This window comes from Hippocampus guttulatus, chromosome 9 (genome assembly GCF_054856545.1).
Source record: "Hippocampus guttulatus isolate MCC_2025c chromosome 9, RoL_Hgut_1.0, whole genome shotgun sequence".
NCBI lineage: Eukaryota > Metazoa > Chordata > Actinopteri > Syngnathiformes > Syngnathidae > Hippocampus > Hippocampus guttulatus.
Window position 1 is genome coordinate 23,125,668 of NC_141269.1, and position 18,139 is coordinate 23,143,806.

The window sequence follows — 18,139 nt, forward strand, 5'->3', positions numbered from 1 at the left end:
AATAATAATAATAATAATGCATTTTATTTAAAAGCGCCTTTCATGCCACCCAAGGACACTGTACAGACAATAAGAAAATACAATGTAAAAATTAGTAAACGAGATATTATATAAAAACAGAACATAAAATCATAAAAACATAGGAAATGGAAGAGCTATGTGTTGTAGGCAATCCTGAACAGGTGTGTTTTTAGACGGGACTTGAAAGTGGAAAGAGGTGTGCAGTTTTGGAGGTCCGGAGGTAGGTTGTTCCAAAGCTTTGTAGCAGCGTGACTGAAGGCTCTGGCTCCCATGGTGCTCAGTCGGGCAGGGGGCACTGACAGGCAAAGGGAGGACGAGGATCTGAGGGAGCGAGAGGGGATATGCACCTGGAGAAGGTCAGATAGGTAAGGAGGGGCCAGGTTGTGGATGGCCATATATGTATATAGAAGCAGTTTGTAATTGATGCGATGTTGAACAGGGAGCCAGTGGAGCTGTTGGAGAACGGGGGTGATGTGCTGCTGGGAAGATGTTTTTGTGATGATGCGAGCAGAGGCGTTTTGAACCAGCTGGATTTTATGGAGGGACTTTTGAGGTAGGCCGAAGAGGAGAGCGTTGCAGTAATCAAGGCGGGATGTGACAAGACTGTGGACAAGAATAGCAGTGGTGCGGGGGGTGAGGGAAGGGCGAAGTCTGGTAATATTGCAGAGGTGGAAATAAGCAGTGCGGGTGATGGTGTTGATATGTGAGTGGAAGGTGAGCATGCAATCCAGGATGACACCCAGACTCTTAACCTGGGGGGAGGGGGACACTAGGGAGCTGTCAATGTTGAAGGAAAAACTGTTTACTTTGGATTAAGTGGATTTGGTGCCAAGGAGGAGGACTTCAGTTTTATTAGCATTTAATTTAAGAAAGTTTGTTGTGAACCATGTTTTGAGTTCGGACAGGCAAGAGGTGAGGGAGGGGGGTGGGAGTATGGAGTTTGGCTTGCAGGAGAGGTAGAGCTGGGTGTCATCAGCAAAGCAGTGAAAGTGGATATTAAATTTGCGGAGGATATGGCCAAGAGGCAGGAGGTAGATGATGAAGAGAAGGGGACCTAGGACAGATCCCTGTGGTACACCTGTGGTGACTGGGGAGGGCTTTGAGGTGAAGGATTTGAGCTGGACAAACTGAGTGCAGCCAGTGAGGTAGGAGTGGAACCAACTGAGGGCAGTGTGGGAGAGACCAATGGAGGAGAGTCTATTGAGGAGGATAGGGTGAGAGATTGTGTCAAAGGCGGCGCTCAAGTCTAAGAGGATGAGGATGGAGACTAAACCGGAATCAGATGCTATGAGGAGATCATTTACAATACGGATTAGGGCAGTCTCTGTGCTGTGGCGGGGGCGGAAACCGGACTGAAAGGGTTCATAGAGAGAGTGAAGGGACAGGTGGGAGTGGAGTTGAGCAGCAACAGTTTTTTCTAGGATTTTTGAGATAAATGAAAGGTTGGAGATGATGCGGAGGTTATCGAAGTTGTTGGGGTCAGAGCCATGTTTTTTCAGTGTGGGGGTGATAGCAGCGGTTTTGAGGAGTGATGGGACAATACCAGAAGAGAGTGAGGAGTGGATAATAGCAGATATGAGAGGAAGCAGGGAAGGAAGGCAGGATTTAACAAGGGATGAAGGGAGGGGATCAAGCTGGCAAGTGGTGGGCTTGGATTTGAGTATGAGGTTGGATAATTCAGCAGTCGTGGGTGGAACAAAACTGGAGAAGAAATGACAAGGAGAAGAAGGTTCAGATGGGGGGGGGGGGGGGGGCAGGCAGGTTTTGATGGAAAGTGTTCCATTATGGAGTTGCAGGTTGCTGTGGAGTACAGGTGGAGGGGGAGAGAATTTGGTGGCCGGAGGATTTTGTTCATGGAGAAGAGAGTTCTTGAATTTCCTTCGTTGGAGAGGATGAGGCCGGAGTAGTAGCTGGATTTGGTTTGTGCAATTTGGTCCTTGTATTTAGTGATATGGGTAGTGTACATGTCCTTATGGATGGTGAGACCGGTTTTCTTATAGAGTCGCTCAAGTTGGCGGTTTTTTGATTTCAATGACCTAAGAGCAGGTGTAAACCAGGGGGCAGATGTAGAGAATGAGGCAGTCCTGGTCTTCAGGGGGGCGAGAGAATTTAGAATATTTGTGAGGCAGGCATTGTAGTGAGCGGTGAGGTCATCCGGGTTTGAAAGGGCGTCTGGGGGCGGGGTACGGTCGATAATGGAGCAGAAGGTGTCAATGTTGATATTTTTGGTATTACGAAAAGAAATGAGGCGGGAGGTTTTGATTGTAGAGAGACGGAGTACGGTGTTAAAAGTGAGGAGGAGAAGGAAAAACATCAGCAGTGGGCTTGGAGGGGGAGAGGCCAGAGCAGCAGCAAACCAAGTCCAATGTGTGGCCTTTGATGTGGGTGGGGAAGTCAGTAAGACAGTGTATCGCGAGGCTCTCCAGGTAGGATGTGAAGTCTCTTGTGAGTGGCAGGTCGGGGTTGTCCATGTGAATATTGAAATCTCCCAGCAAAATTAAATTTGGCGAGAGAGTGGATAAGTGTGTGATTAAGCTGGAAAATTCATTGATGAAATCGCTATGTGGCTTCGGGGGGCGATAAACTGTGGCAATGATGGTTGGCGTGGGTCCAGGGAGTTTAAACACCAGGCACTCAAAAGAGCTTGATGCAGGAACGGACACTGGTAAGACTTTCCACTTCTCGCGGTGGATTATGCGAGGCCTCCTCCACGGCCGTTGCTACGGGGACGGCAGATGTAAACAAAGGAGTGGAGTCATTCAGAGCAGCGAAGTCGTTTGTTTGTTGCCAGGTTTCTGTTAAAACGAGGAAGTCAAGTTTGCGTTCGGCGAGGACGTCTTGAATGAATGAATTTTATAATTTATAATTAGTTTCCTGGTGTGTGTGCGATATACCAGCTACTGTGTTGCCACTGATGGGAGTAAAGTTACAATAACCCCCAAACTAACACCCACCTCCAATTTACGGATTGTAAATATGGCCGGAAAGAAAACTGAAATGGAAATATACTGTACGTATGGCAAAAGCACTTGTCTCACAATATAACAATCGTGTTAAAGAGGACTTACACTGTTATTGCCATTTTTACTTCAAATTGTACCGGTAGCGTCTTGGTCAGCAGAGACAGGGTGGAGTTGTTATTATCACTGAGAAAACGAAATAGGCATATTTAAAGTGTCATAAAATACTAAAACATGAATCAAACCATAGAAATGATATCTACCTTTCTCCAGTGACACTAATTGCAATAGTGTCATTCCACTGATACTCGGTACTGATGTGGAAAGAGCTTTGAAATGTTGCCTTCACATGCAGGAAAAAAGAATGATGTTAGAGAAGCAGAGAGCACACCAATTGTTTTGGTAAGTCATTGCAAGCGGATATTCAAGTTAGATTTAATGAGCTAAATCAGGGTGGGCCACTTAAAATGCTGAAGGGGGGGGCATCATTTTTCATCAATTCAACTGGGCCACATATTTCCTAACTAGATGCATGACAAAAACGGGCAAAATGTGGACTCTTAATATATTGAAAATACATTTTTCAAAGTCGGTATAAAAGATCCACTATCCTAACCCAACAACAAAGGGTTTGAAGCAAACAACACAAACAATCTCATACTGTAATGGGGTTTTTTTTTCAAATGCAAAAGGGCTCTCTTGCATCATAAAAATAACCATTCAAGGATGGCACAAAATTGCTGAACAAGAAAGCAACATTAATAAATCCCCTTAAAGTTAGGAGTGCCTCCCCAAGAGCCCTCCGTCATCTGTCAAAACAAATCGCTGCTACACGTCGTCATGTGTGAACATGTTATACATCTTTTAAAAGCTGAGTTTGAATGGTACCCCACATGTTACAATTGCCAAATTTGAACCGAAGCTTGGGGAGAGTTCTCCCCGGGCCTGTGTGGGTTTTCACTGGGCATTCTGGGTTTCCTCCCACATTCCAAAAACATGCATGGCAGGTTGATTGGACACTCCAAATTGTCCTTAGGTGTGTTTGTGAGCGTGGATGGTTGTTTGTCTCTGTGTGCCCTGCGATTGGCTGGCAACCAGTTCAGGGTGTCCCCCCCACCTGCTGCCCAAAGACGGCTGATAGGCTCCAGCACCCCACGCCACCCTTGTGAGGATAAATGGATCGGAAAATGGATGGATGGACGCATTTGTATTCTTTTACATATTTTTTTCACATTTTTTCTCATTTTCCTTTTTTTCCCAGGATTTCCCCCCCTGTATTTTGTGCAAAATATATTTTGAATGTTTATCAGTATACCAATATTGTTTCAAACGTTGCCCATTCGGGATCCATTGCAACCTGGTCATCAGAGATGTGTTCCTCGAGCCGGTCCATGACCAGTGGTCATGCTGTAAGGGGGATTCTCCCATCTGCAGGCCCTTCTCAAGGTTTCTCATTTTTCTCCAGACAGGGTTTTCTGAGTTTCAGGGGGATGTCATAGATACTCATCGACTGTGGGCAGCCCTTTGAGACTGTTTTTGATTAAGGGCTATGTAAATAAATGTGACTTGACTTGAATCAACGTTTTTTGCTGAATTGCTAGGGCTTTGAAAACAAACGACACCAAAAAAAAATCATGTTTTTTTTTAGGAGGCATTAATCAAAGTGTCACCTGGACTTGTACTTGTTTAAGTGAGCCCACCGACATTACGTTGGACATGTGGGTCAATCATGTAATGAGGCTCCCAGCAGAACTCACTATTGATTTGCTGCGAAACACAGGAAGGCTGATGCCACATATTGTTTTGTCAGTCACTCCATCCAGATCATCGCACTTGTGGAGCGTTCGTCTTGTCGCCTGTGTCATAACACAAAATAGGAACATTCTTTACTTTCTTGAAATCAAGCAGCGTAGTGATTATCATGTTATCAGGCTACAGGGTGCATGAAAGGATTAATTGAGCAAAACAACATTTAGTGACCTTGCATAGGTTGTCAGTTAAAAATAGTGAGCCAAAAGTAGTAACACATTTCTTCCGCATATTTAGTTGGGACGTTTTTACCCACTTAATTTATTTATTTTTTTATGTTGCTTGGTAAATATGAAATTGGTGTATTCATTTCTTAGAATTACCTGTGTAATAATCTGAAACATCCTGGAGTAGGAGAGTCCTGGCAGGTAGTGCATCGTTAGGCTGGTGTTGTACGAGTCGTCACCATGATTGGCTATTGTAATGGAGATATTAAAGTAATTTTCTTCAGCCACCAGTAACGTCGGAGTCCTAAAGGATACAGTGTATATTTTATATTCATGAAATTGCTGTGCTGTGCTTGCAAAAGATACAGAGTACTTACAAGAATTTGAAGTTTACTTCAATTTCAGCAATACAGGTGTCATTCTTTTTACACTTTCTTTCAAAAGGAACCTACAAATATAGTCGGAAAATTATTCGGGAATATTATTAGCGTCTACTAAAACCGAAACATTCGATTCATCATGGATGTCACAGCTAGCACCTCGACAACAGCTTGTGTTTTGCCATCTGCATTCAGGACAGCATCTGCACGGTGACTGTTCACCTGGGAGAAGTTTAATTTGATGCTGATAGGTGACAGGGTGTCTTTCACACATTTCTGTCAGGGGAAAAAGAACAACTGAAACATCATAGATCACAAATGCTCATTTCTTGTAGTATTTTCAAAACATGTGTGTGTGTCTGCATGAAGATGTTCATACTGGCATGTAGATGGGGTACAGGAAGCAAGTGTCTTTATCCAGCAGTTGATAGGTGAGTGTAAGATTCCTTGATTTCTTGTCACTTTGAGCGAAGAAACCTCGGTGTGATTGTCTCATGGGATCCACATCAAGCATGTACGAAATGTTTAGTCCTAATTTCATCGTTCCTGCAAAGACATGCTTTAGGATTACAGCGCATCCGCAAAGTATTCATAGCACTTTACTTTATCCACACTTTATGGTGGAAACTTATTCCAAAATTGAATAAATTGTTTATTTCCCTCAAAATTAAGCACAGACTCAGCAACTATCGTCACACATTGATTGGTGGATTGGATGGGAACATAGCCTGCTTTCGGATGTTAATGGAAGGGGAGCGCGCTCTTGCCTCTCTGGACTCACCATTCTCACGAGTGTTAGTGGTGTTGGAGTGAATTTCCGAACACACCCTAATCTTACATTGATTTGGATTTCTTGTTCTTGATTTCAGGTGAGTGCATAAATATTCATTAAAATACAATCAATTCTCATGAAAAATTGTGATATGGGATATATTTTGAGAGACCAAATTTAGCATAACAAATTCTGGTGTCAGTTTGCAGTTTAACAATTTTGTCTTCAAATTAACATACTGGTTAATGGGATTTGGATAGATGACTGAAACCCCCCCCCCCCCCCCCATATGTTTTCATAGTTGAAACCCAAAATTGAAGTTCATTTGACCCAACATTTGGATACAAATATTTAACTTTATGTGACTTTTATTTTTTTTTAATTTTGACAGACAGTAAAACATATTCGGAACAATTGTCATTATGATGCAGTACCATTCTACACCACTGCCGACTACAACAATAATAATGTTTTAGATTGCAGGTGTTAAACTCAAGGCCCGGAGGCCAAATTTGGCCCGGCATGTCATTTCATGTGGCCCGCGAAAGCAAATCCTGTGTGTCAACTTTCATGATCCTTGTTAAAATCTGTACCTAAATGTCAAAATGTCATGTGTCATAAATAACATTGAGATTGTACAATTATTTGTCACCTTGTTTACGCTTACTTTAACAATAACTGAATAAACTATTATAGTTGACTGATTTCAAAACTACTAATCCATCAATTTGTGTATAAGTGATCATACGATGAGACGATTAATTTGGTTTCACTGTCATAACGGCCCTCCAAGGGAAGACGTAACTCGAATGTGGCCCAATGTGTTTGACACCCCTGAATTAGTCTGTCAGTGTCAATCAAATTGAACAGTTATGCTTGTTAAGGCCAAATATTTGATGCAAAGCGATTCAATTGTGCTAAGCAATCATAATGTTGTGGTTGCTCAGTCGATATGCAGACCTCCACATAAGCAAGCAAATAAATAAATACATCAATAAAAAATGGGGATGCCTATCCAGCTGTTGGTTAGTTAGAAAGCTACGCCCTGATTCATGGATGATGATAGATAGCAAATCTCATTGTCGGGGAAACGGTTCTGTTGATGCTGCGGTAATGTGAATAATAAACGAATATAGCTGTACCTTGATCCTGAACCTTTAAAAAAAAGATTCTTCCCTGACCAATGTCCCACGCCTTTCAAATGTTAGGTGGAAAGTAGTTTCTGGATGTACAGTACATGTATTTTTTTGGATGACTCTGATCATATTATCTGCCTTTCTATTTGCTGTTTAAAATGTCAATATGACTGCTGTGAAAATAGGTACAGTAATTTAAACACCAAAGCTAGTGCTGGAGTTTTGCCTTTTTTGAGTTTAGCGGTCATCATTCTTACCTGCTTTACTTTTCGTTGTTTCTACTATTTCAAAGCAGGCTGTTAAGTTAACCATGGGTAAGATGGTGTCTGTGTTGGCCGAGCAGTCAATCTTATCAAGACTTATCTCCTTTGGTTGAAAAGACAGGCGAGCTAAAGCATTAACAATGGGCTTGGACCTGGAGAACATTGAAAAAAGAGATTTTAGAGTATGATACTTTTATTAAGTACAAGTATTAAGGGCACAAACAATGTTCAGATTCAGGAACAGTAACATGCGGTGAGGTTCATGGACTGGTGAGTCACTACTCCTCTGCAATCGGATATAAAAATATGAACCCAAATTTGAAGATGAGCATACTATCTTTCAATTTGTTTCATTCATTTTCTCATTCAATTCCAATACAATTTTTGAATAACAATATTTGTTTTCAAAGCTTCTAATTATGCTTCAATTAATTCCACGCTGTTCAAAAATAGTGATCGTAAGAAAAACAAAAGAATATTTAATATAAGATCAATATCATTGTTGTTGGGTAACTGAACTCTCTTTTAAAAATTAAAAAAAGCATTTTGTCAGGTCTATCAGGCAATCAAACCCTTGAGACAAATTTGAAAACTCAAGAGAGTCAAGCAGTTGGATGCATAACTGGAGCGCTGTCCTGAGGCTTGTATCTTCAGCATGATAAACTACTTTGATTGCACGCTATGTACGTATAATGAAGTCCTTGCAGTGTCACACTAGTAAGTTGATTATACATCGAAAAGCATAGGGCGATAAATTTTAATATACAATTACTCTGACAAACTTGGTCTTACATTTGGTATTTCATACTTTTTATTTTATGAAAGCCCTGACGATACAATTACTAAACATGTCTGGCCTCATAACCGTCTTATGTTTCTAACAAACCAATTCATGTTGAAATTGGGAAATGATTTGACCATTTATGATGAATTTATTGGAGGCAGTTGCTTCAATAAAAGCGAAAGGGAATGATCGCACAGGACTTCAGGTTAAAGATGGCTTAAGAGGTCTGCGAATTCTCAATCAGCCCATTCGTGCATTTGTGGCAATGTACACTATGTTTATGGGAAGACCACCGCACTTCTTCCATGCGTCTCCACATGCTGGCAGTGGCAGTACAGTAATGTACTTTCTTGACTCTGCCGTGCCGAGTCATTCTTTTGACCAGGCAAAAAGACTAAATATTTCGTTAAATATATTAGACAGATTGTGGAACGTCAGCATGTCCAATACATGTGATAAAACAAGGTTGTTTTGTGCTAGATTGTATAGCGTAGCTTTAAATTAAATTTGAGGCGGCAGAGAACCACAAGCTTTCTGTTGATACCCGACAGGATGTGGTTTTCCGCTTCACTGAGTTAACTTCTGAACTTCTGTCATTGAGATGTCGTGTCATCCTCTCAGAAAAGAATTTTGTTTCCAGGCACTTAAGTAAGAACTTCACATACATTCCTACTAGAAAGTGATCTTTATTTATTTCTCTGCCGTTTGAATATAGTACATCGCTGGCATTGGGCCTCCTATGTCACAATTTGGTAAATTTCATATTATTTTCACAAGTCTATAGACATTTCTGGTCAATCGACATGTTAGAATTTATTGACCGAACTAAAGTGATGCAAAAGGCTCTTGGATGATGCATTGTTATTGCTGTTTCTGAGTTCTTCAGAAAAAATGAGTTTGGAAGTACAAGCCAGGATTCAGCCCAACACCAGCAATATGTACAGTATATACTGTACATTACTGTATATTGAAAGAGAATACAGGATAATAATGACCATTTCAGCTGATGATTGACAGAATAATTATGCATTTGAAAAATAAGACGTGTTGCTGGTATAGATATACGGGTTATCATAGTACATACAGTATAGAATATTCATCATACCTTAAGACAACAGCTGCTCCATAGGATCCAACTACTATGTCTGGTAATGCGTCATCTTCCAGGTCTATGTTTCCATTTATGTCCTGTCCAAAGAATCTGATCCCATGTTTTACTTCTCGTCCGGTGATTCTCTGGATTGGCAGATAAATCTCTGGTATGTCCATGGCCTGTACACTCATTGGCCACAGCATTTGGAACATAGAGATCCAATACAACAGCTGATTCTACCTTTACAATCATAACGCAAAATTGGAGCGACACTGTCAGAGCGGTATTAATTAAAGCTTAAAAAAAAACTTTGTTTGTGGCTGGAGCTCAAAATCATTGAATGATGATTGTACTCATGTATGATTGCATCATACATGTGGTTACTTATGTATGATGCAGTGTGTTTCTATACTACTGCAAACTATAGTGGCAGGAACAATAGAAATAACACATTACTCATCATATTGCGCCTGCTCTCATTTTCACTGTTGGATTGTGCAAGTGTACCTAATGGTGTGACCAGTCATTGTATTTCAAGGGTGGTTTATCAAACCTTCATAATTAAGAGATGGTGGAGTGACACTGTACAAGAAACATGTCAGGAAGTTGCAGAGGGGGGTGCAACAATACATGTATCTCGAACCATTTCATACTACAGTAGGCTTAAATCAACATTATATTGTGTATTGTATATACTGTATTGTATCGTATTGACTCATTCGATACAGTCGTCCCGGTTTGCAGTGTGCAGTGTATGAAAAACACTTTTTTTTTTCTTTGATCAGTTTCACTTTGAGAGCCGCATTGTGGTTCAGTATCAACAGACCTAATCGTTACGCCCACTAATTGACATTGAAAAAAGAAAGGTCATGCATCAAATTGCTGCAATAGGTACAAAAGGAGAAAAACTAGTTTCTATGTTTGACATCATGCCAATTGCAGACACGAGGATGTTATGCACACAGCGTTCTTTGACAATTAACTTACATTCATAGTTTCCTAGTTACACCGCTGTTTCAAAATGTAAAATGCTGAACAGCACGCGTCTTTGAGTGGGGAATCGTGAGTTGCAAACAGGTGTGGGAGAGGGAGGGGAATGCGGAGCGGAAATGCCAAGAACCGGCCTGGGTCTCACATAATCGATCAAGAAAGACCCAGGGCGCATGCATGGTGCTACAATGGGGCTGGGGGTGCTATTGAAGTTTAAATAAATAAATAAATACATACATACATACATAAATACATCAACAATTGAAATTCCCCAAGTAAGTAGCCATTGTGTTCCAATACATTCCCTGTTTCCGTGTTTATGCTGCAGCTTGGGCCCGTGTGTGTTTGTGAGGGCAGGGAGGGGCAGGGGGAGTCTTTCAGTTACGTGTGTGTTCAGTTACAGATAGTACACGTTTGAACGTACAGTATTGACAAAACTTAGGCTGAATGCTGTAGACATAGCATTTTATGCAATAATGCCGGGGGAGGGGGTATTTAATAGCCAATGATATGCGCACGTTCCGTGGCATCATGGGAAAAAAATGCCAAACAGAAAACATACGCTTCAGACATCATTTAAAAAAAAAAAAGAAAGAAAGAAAATAAAAAATAGTAATTTAAATGTTGACTTTGATTTCCAACATCGTGGTAATAATTTTGGCCAAATGCTAAAAACATAGCATTTGGCCAACAATGCGCAAGTCAATCCTCTGTGGCATTATGGGGAATAAAGGCTGTTTTTAGCATTTACAGAGCATTTTAGCAACATGTTCAAACGTACATACATTGGAGCATGTTTTTCGGCCAAAAATGTTTACTTCATATTGGGAACTCCACGCTTCCCTTGTGGTGTGTATAATACCTCTATTGAAAAAAATGAGAGAACCTCTCAAGTGAAGTCATGAAAATCGTTTTTTGTTGTTTGGTTTTTTTTCTTAGGTCCTTCACATATCGATCATGCCCTCTCTTAGCCCCGCGTAAGAAAAAAAATCCTGGTGCTGTGGCTGCCAGGAAGCCCCTCTGAGCAGCACATGTCAGTCCTCACAGCTATGAGCTGCCTTTTTTATAAAAGCAAAAATCAAACTTTGGCTGTCCGCCAGACTGCTGGTGACATCATCGCTGGCTCAGCCCAGGGCCATCGCTATTCATGAAGGCCTCTCAACCCACTGCAGACAGTCATGGCCCACATAAGCTTCCCTTGTGTCAATCTCTACTTTTTAATATATACATGACATCATTGGAATTAAATAATGAATACAAGCACTATACATGATAATGTCATGGAATCTAATAAAAAAATCTAAGCAGATAATACGTATATACAGTACATAAATAAGACATGTTTATTAAAAATGGTTGTGTGCAATTGAGTAGTACGCAGAATTATAATTCTCCTATCATATAATATACTGCAACTGTCCCGCACTAACGTTCTTGACAAAATGTTTAAAAATTTGAAATTTCAGACAAACTCTGTGCTAAGTACAGTATAAAACTCAATTTTAAAAAGCATGAAAATTTTACAATTAAAATAAAACAAATTTTTGTAACAAGGAAGTATCCAACCGAAAGCGAACCGCAAATTTTGTGTATTGCACCCCAAGTTCTTTGACTTGTATTAACCAGTCACCAAGTCCATTCAAGTTACGTTGTAATACCAGATGTCTCACCTGACTAGAAACACTGCGCATCCCTTGGTGTCTGTCACCGAAGTAGATGTACACTGCTCCTGCATTAGCATCCTCGAGAGGGGCCCCAACTGCAACATCTCGCAGCCCGTCTCCATTCAGGTCTGCAAGGCTGGCTATGCTAGTGCCAAATCTCCCCATGGACAGTTGGGTAACATTTATTTCACTTTTCAGCAGCATCTGCAGAAAACAATCGCTTAAGCATATTCTTTCATTCATTCTTTCATTATTTCCTAGTATCCCATTCAGTTCTCATTCCGGCTCACCTCATCAGTCAGCCTGTAGACGTAGATCTGTCCCTCAGATTTTTCCTGAGGGTGGTAAAACAGGGGTGCTCCCACCAAGAGAAAGTCACTGTTACCATCGGAGTCCACGTCTAAGGTACAAAGGTCTGCCCCAAAATAGGAACCAATCTGAGGATTTTGAGGAACAAACATTTAATTTCTATTGTTCATACTGTTACTTTTCTTTATACATAATAAAACACTGCGGGTGTTTTAATGCACCGACAGCTACATCATCTGCAAGGGGAGAGCATGCAGTTTATCTGCCAATGACATAAATGGACCCCAGTGAGTCTATTTCTGTTTCTACAATGTAAAGCATAGCGTACTGCACCTGAAATGGCATGTTTGGGGTTTTTTTTTTTAAAGAGGAATGCTGTCTAGGATTGGACTTGAACAGATGACATATCGCACAATGGTGTACAAAGGCGCAAACACCCTGTTGCGCTCAATTCTAACTGTGCAAAGTCTAGCAAAATATCATATCCACCCATGCGGACAATGAGGCTGTGCTTTGTGTTAGAATTGGGCTGGGAACGAAAACAGGGCCCAGGATGTTAACGGCAACTTATGTGTATTTCAAAAAATGTCAGTAGGGATTTTATGCATAACACATGACTTCGTACAATACATTGTATGAACTTTACCAACCTGCTTCCCTTTTATTCTTTGGGCGACATTCCAGTTGTTCCCGGTGTGAGTGAAGACTACAATTTGTCCTACATGCTCAAATCTTGGTGCACCAGTGAAATATAGAAGAACCCCGTTCACCTGTGCCACAGAAACCGAATATCCTGCAAGAAAATGCACTTTAGAGTTTATATGTCACTGGAATGGCTTCTAAAGCTTTGAATGCAATAAATATGTATGTTGATTTGATTTACAGCTAAATTCTTATTCACTAAAGTAGTTCTACTTTTTAAATCTGCTTATCTTGTTCAGGGTCACAGGGAAGTTGGATCGAATCTTAGGGTCAGAGACAAGATACACCATGAATTCATTACCAGTCAATCACATGGCCGACACATGGCGACAACTACAAAAAATGTGTGGTATAAAATACATGCTAATTTTGTATAGTCCAAGTTGAGATTCAAATCTATGACTCAAAGGTTTATGCTTCAAGCATGATGCTAACATCAAAATGTTGCCAGTTATGTGGTTGATAAATTTCAATGCCCCCCAAGCATCTATTTATTCTAGTTTTATGTAGACTTGTTTCAACGCAGTATTGAGAGTATACAATGAAACCGTCAAAGTGAAATGTGAAAATTCAAGAAAAAAATGGAGAAAAAAATTCCCCCAAAAATCTGCATTATGTTGACAAACCTTAGAGGACTTGTGAATATATTTGGTGATGTGGTACAGAAGGGTACTAGTTATGGGCAAGAGGAAAAGAAAATGACATTGAACTGAAACCTAACAACGCAGAAAAACGGCATATATGTCTTTCTCCTCGGCCCTCAGTACAATAATGATAATGTAATGTGACAATTAGTTGACAGTATTAAAAAAAAATTTGGAATACGCATCGCAAAGGTTGCTCTGGTAAAATATGCATGTCCTCGTGTGTGTTTGCCACTGGATCTTTACACATCCTCAAGTTAATGTAAAGTTCAGAATGTTTGTTGTTGTTTTTTTTACTTTACTGTACAGCTATTACTTTATTTATTCATACACTTATGTCGTCTCAAGTTATGACAAATGCAAACATTGAAAAAAAAGGCAAGCTTCCGGCTTCTGACTGCAATGCTTGCAATATATATGGCACAGGTCATCAATGTGTGGTGAATTTTATTGCTGTTCAGTTTTATTTATTGTACACTTATAAGACAGTTAAGCATTTTAACATGTACCGGTTATTCAAACACTTAACAAATGTTTTATTGTATATAGTGTGACCCTAGAAATAGAAAGTACAGTATTGATTCATTTTCTTCTAATTATCCTGTTCAAGGTCATGGAAGAGCAAGGTACACCCTCGATGGTTGTTCTCACTTAGATGCATGGAGAAAGACCGGAGCAGATTCAAACCCAGAACTTCTTGACTGTGAGATAGCCGTGGTAACCACATGCGCCAGGAGCATTACGTTTTATATTGTGTTGGTGGGGGCTAAAAGAACAACAGCGGTTGAGGCGTGTTGAATTGGATTGTGATTATGAAGGTCCCACTAGAAAAGGATGTCAGGAGATTTCGAAGCACACGTGGCCGCTGATGTGTCTTATTCCAATACTAATAAAGGATTTAAAAAAAAGAAATGATACCCATGTAAGAGTCCATCTGCATTTGTGAATCTTCAATCTGTGTCTCAGTTTGATCTTGACGCTCGTACAGAGCACCACGCCAGCTGTTTGAGCCCACTGCACCCAGAATCAAAGTGTCCTGTGATTGGGAATCAAAGCATTATATTTCACTTTGGAGCAGGTCATGCTTGAATGGCAACCCTCAAAAATCTCTAGCGGCACAGCAAAAATGACATGATGGGCCTTATTTTGGTCGAGTGGCGCCTGTGCGAACGGTGTTAAAAACGGGTGTTGACGTCATTTCCGTTGCATGTTGAATCTAGTCGAACGTGCTTGGGGCCGTGTTGCGCTTGTCTGCTCATGCCGCCGCACTAAGCAGCCTCGCCTCTGACACACCTGATAATTTGGTGACAGAAAATAGTCTGCCCCTGACGTAAAAACGGGTGCATCGTTATTTTCGTGCCGGGACAATGGTCTAGTTCAGTTTGTGAATTTGGTAGACACACAACGCCTCACTCTCGCAATTTGGTGTCGAAAGGTAGACAGAATTTTAGACTGGCTAAAAGATGATCTATTTTGCGGCACAGGTGGTCAAACGTGATTTTGGTGTATTTAATCGAAGGACGCACGATCGGGAGGTGCAAAGAAGTCCCCAATTTCCCACATTTTACACACACAGCCAACTACATTATCCCGAAAGTAAAGATATTGCCGTCACGCACGAACTCCGGCAAGTATAATTTCAGTTTCTGCAATGTTCAAGCACGGCATACTTATTTGCGTTTCGACCGCCCTGATTTTAATGTAAATGAGAGATGCCGTGAGGATTGGCTGGGAAAACATTACGTTCCCTCCCACGATAACTCAGAAAGGCACAAAATATTTACCCACACAAAACCTAGCAAAACACCAAAAGAAAGAAATCTCCACCCACGCACACGGGTAGACTGCGTTTGGTCATGCTGATATTCGCAAGCAGAGCCCTGAGGCACACTGATATTATTTTCCGTCACGAGCATCTATCAGTACAAATCAAAATAGCGGTCCCAGAGATGCTTAATTCATATGTCACAAATGCAAGATTAATCAGAATACCGTGTTTAGACTAGTTTGTGCACGTAGAACACATATTAGCGTTCAAAAAAATTTGGGCGAACAGATGTTGTTTACCTTGTAGAATGCAGCACTGAATCCTCTCTGAGACATTTCATTGGTCATGTCTTGTGCCCGAGCCACTTTGGTGTCTCCTTCTATGTTAAAGATGTGTTTTTGAAAGTTTTCCAGTAATCCTGTGAGCCCCTGGTAATTCTCAATTTTAAAGGCATATTTGTCCTTTGGGTCTGAAGCAATCATCTTTAATTCATTTAAGTTCTCAATCTTCACCTGAAACCACAACAACGAGATTAGAACTGATCTCTGTATTTAATTTAACTCAATTCCCCTTCCAGATTCCAATTTTAGTTCAAATTTAGGATGAGGTTGTTCAGTCTAGGAGTAAATGTTTTCAATAATAAAAGGAATTTCCCTCACCCCGATGACAAATCGAATGATGCGTTTTTCGGTGTAGGTGTTGATAATCATATTTGCATCTTCATCCGTGTCACTCGGATCTCCATCTGTGATCAGGACCAGAACTTTCACTGCATCGGATGAGGCACCTGCATCTTTATTCTCAAAGAGGTTTGTCCTGTTGGGGCCCCAACAAAAAGTTTCAAAATTCATGAAATAATATTATTTGTGAACTTGTTGAAAATTATTCATTCATTCATTCATCTTCCAAACCGCTCCATCCTCATTAGGGTCGCGGGGGTGCTGGAGCCTATCCCAGCTGTCTTCAGGCAGCAGGCGGGGGACACCCCGAATTGGTAGCCAGCCAATCGCAGGGCACACAGAGACGAACAACCATGCACGCCCTCACTCACACCTCGGGACAATTTAGAGTGATCAATCAGCCTGCCATGCATGTTTTTGGAATGTGGGAGGAAACCGGAGTACCCGGAGAAAACCCACGCAGGCCCGGGGAGAACATGCAAACTCCACACAGGGAGGCCGGAGCTGGAATTGAACCCGGTACCTCTGCACTGTGAAGTCGACGTGCTAACCACTGGACTCCCGGGCCGCCCTGTTGAAAATTAATATATATTAATATGTAATTATTATTCTTTTCTTTTTCCCTTTTGATTTAATTCTGTTCAGGGATCACCTCAGCGAATGATCCTCTCCTGGCTCTCCTTGTCCTCTGCATCATCTGCTCTAACTCAAACCATCTACAAAGTCTTCCCTCACCGCTTAGACTACATACGGTGCATGAGGAAAGTATTTCACAGCCCTTCAGTTTTTTCCATGCTTTGTTATGTTACAGCCTCCTCCCAAAACAGAATTTATTCATTTTTCCTTCAAAACTCAACACAAAACATCTCATAACTATTAGATGAAAAAAGATGAAAGATGAAAAACAATGGTTCTCAAGTTTGGTTGAAAATTGTCTTCATATCACTTACAATACAAATTCGAGGGCTTTGTGGGTGTTGGTGAGGGTCAGCATATGACGTTCCTCTCTCAGCTTTTGGCGCGCACGCCCACTTTGATAGTCAGTAAAATCAAAGACTGTTCTATGAGACGTGGCGAACTGAACTGCTGCAAACTGAAAAACATACAATGAGCGTTCAAATGTAAAATATACAGTGGAACCTACAGAAAGTCAAACATCTCAAACATTGCACAAGTTGGACAAATATGCCTCCAAATCAAACTTGATATCATGGTCTCATAAGACCCAAGCACTGTGAGCATCTAAAGCGGAGGACCTCAGTTGGAGGACCGAGGCGCCTTCCTGAAACAGAGCAATTATTGTTAAGTGGTGAATAGGCTTTCACTTTTGGAGCACTTTTCCACCTACAAGGCGGTCAAAGTGTGTCACACTGAATCCTCATTCACCAACTTATGATGCAGCATCAGGAGCAACTGGCATTGTAACACCCCATGTCCTTGAGTATCCTGCTCAAGGACACTGAGAAGGTCACGGTCAGGGGATCAAACCCACAACTTCTGGGTTGGAGAAGTCGACCACGCTACTACTGAACCATGCGGCCACAATTAGATGAGATTTTTTTGGTGTGAATGCCTGTAAACATTTTGGGTGATCTTGCATCTTTTCTGGTCATGACAGTAGTACAGTACTGTATATTAATAATACACAGTGACCAATTTTATGCATTGTGACTCGACCCACATAGCAAGACTGCGCAATTCAAATTGTATATAGAAAGCAGTTTTTTGAATGCAGCCAGTGGATGAGTGTGAGAAAGGCAGGCTAGGAGGGGAATTCAAGGGAGAAAGATCAGATCCATTCTTATTCCGTTTCTTTTAAAAGTGAGTACAACCCTCACATGTTTGTAATTATTCTATCATATCTTTAAACGGGAGGCCCGGTGGTCCAGTGCTTAGCGCGTGGACCTCACAGAGGCTCTTCCTGTGTGGAGTTTGCATGTTCTCCCTGGGCCCGCGTGGGTTTTCTCTAGGTAGTCCGGTTTTATCCGACATTCCAA

General features: G+C 41.2%; 1 protein-coding gene across 3 annotated transcripts in view; it reads right to left on the bottom strand.

The window, feature by feature from the left end:
- Window positions 1-18,139, bottom strand: part of LOC147200795 (integrin alpha-M) — a 30,542-nt gene that overhangs the window by 3,721 nt on the left and 8,682 nt on the right. For all 3 annotated transcript variants that reach the window (XR_015101773.1, XM_086119399.1, XM_086119400.1), the window contains 16 exons: window positions 17,093-17,235; window positions 16,122-16,278; window positions 15,762-15,974; window positions 14,613-14,730; window positions 12,999-13,141; window positions 12,330-12,476; window positions 12,046-12,243; window positions 9,398-9,528; window positions 7,503-7,660; window positions 5,717-5,883; window positions 5,497-5,613; window positions 5,335-5,405; window positions 5,114-5,261; window positions 4,739-4,837; window positions 3,245-3,324; window positions 3,090-3,167 (listed from right to left, as the gene is read on the bottom strand). Coding sequence is in view for 2 of the 3 variants with exons in the window: in XM_086119399.1 (XP_085975525.1) it covers window positions 3,090-3,167; window positions 3,245-3,324; window positions 4,739-4,837; window positions 5,114-5,261; window positions 5,335-5,405; window positions 5,497-5,613; window positions 5,717-5,883; window positions 7,503-7,660; window positions 9,398-9,528; window positions 12,046-12,243; window positions 12,330-12,476; window positions 12,999-13,141; window positions 14,613-14,730; window positions 15,762-15,974; window positions 16,122-16,278; window positions 17,093-17,235 (2,168 nt within the window). In the remaining variant the exon portion in view is untranslated. The remainder of the gene's footprint in view (window positions 1-3,089; window positions 3,168-3,244; window positions 3,325-4,738; window positions 4,838-5,113; window positions 5,262-5,334; window positions 5,406-5,496; window positions 5,614-5,716; window positions 5,884-7,502; window positions 7,661-9,397; window positions 9,529-12,045; window positions 12,244-12,329; window positions 12,477-12,998; window positions 13,142-14,612; window positions 14,731-15,761; window positions 15,975-16,121; window positions 16,279-17,092; window positions 17,236-18,139) is intronic.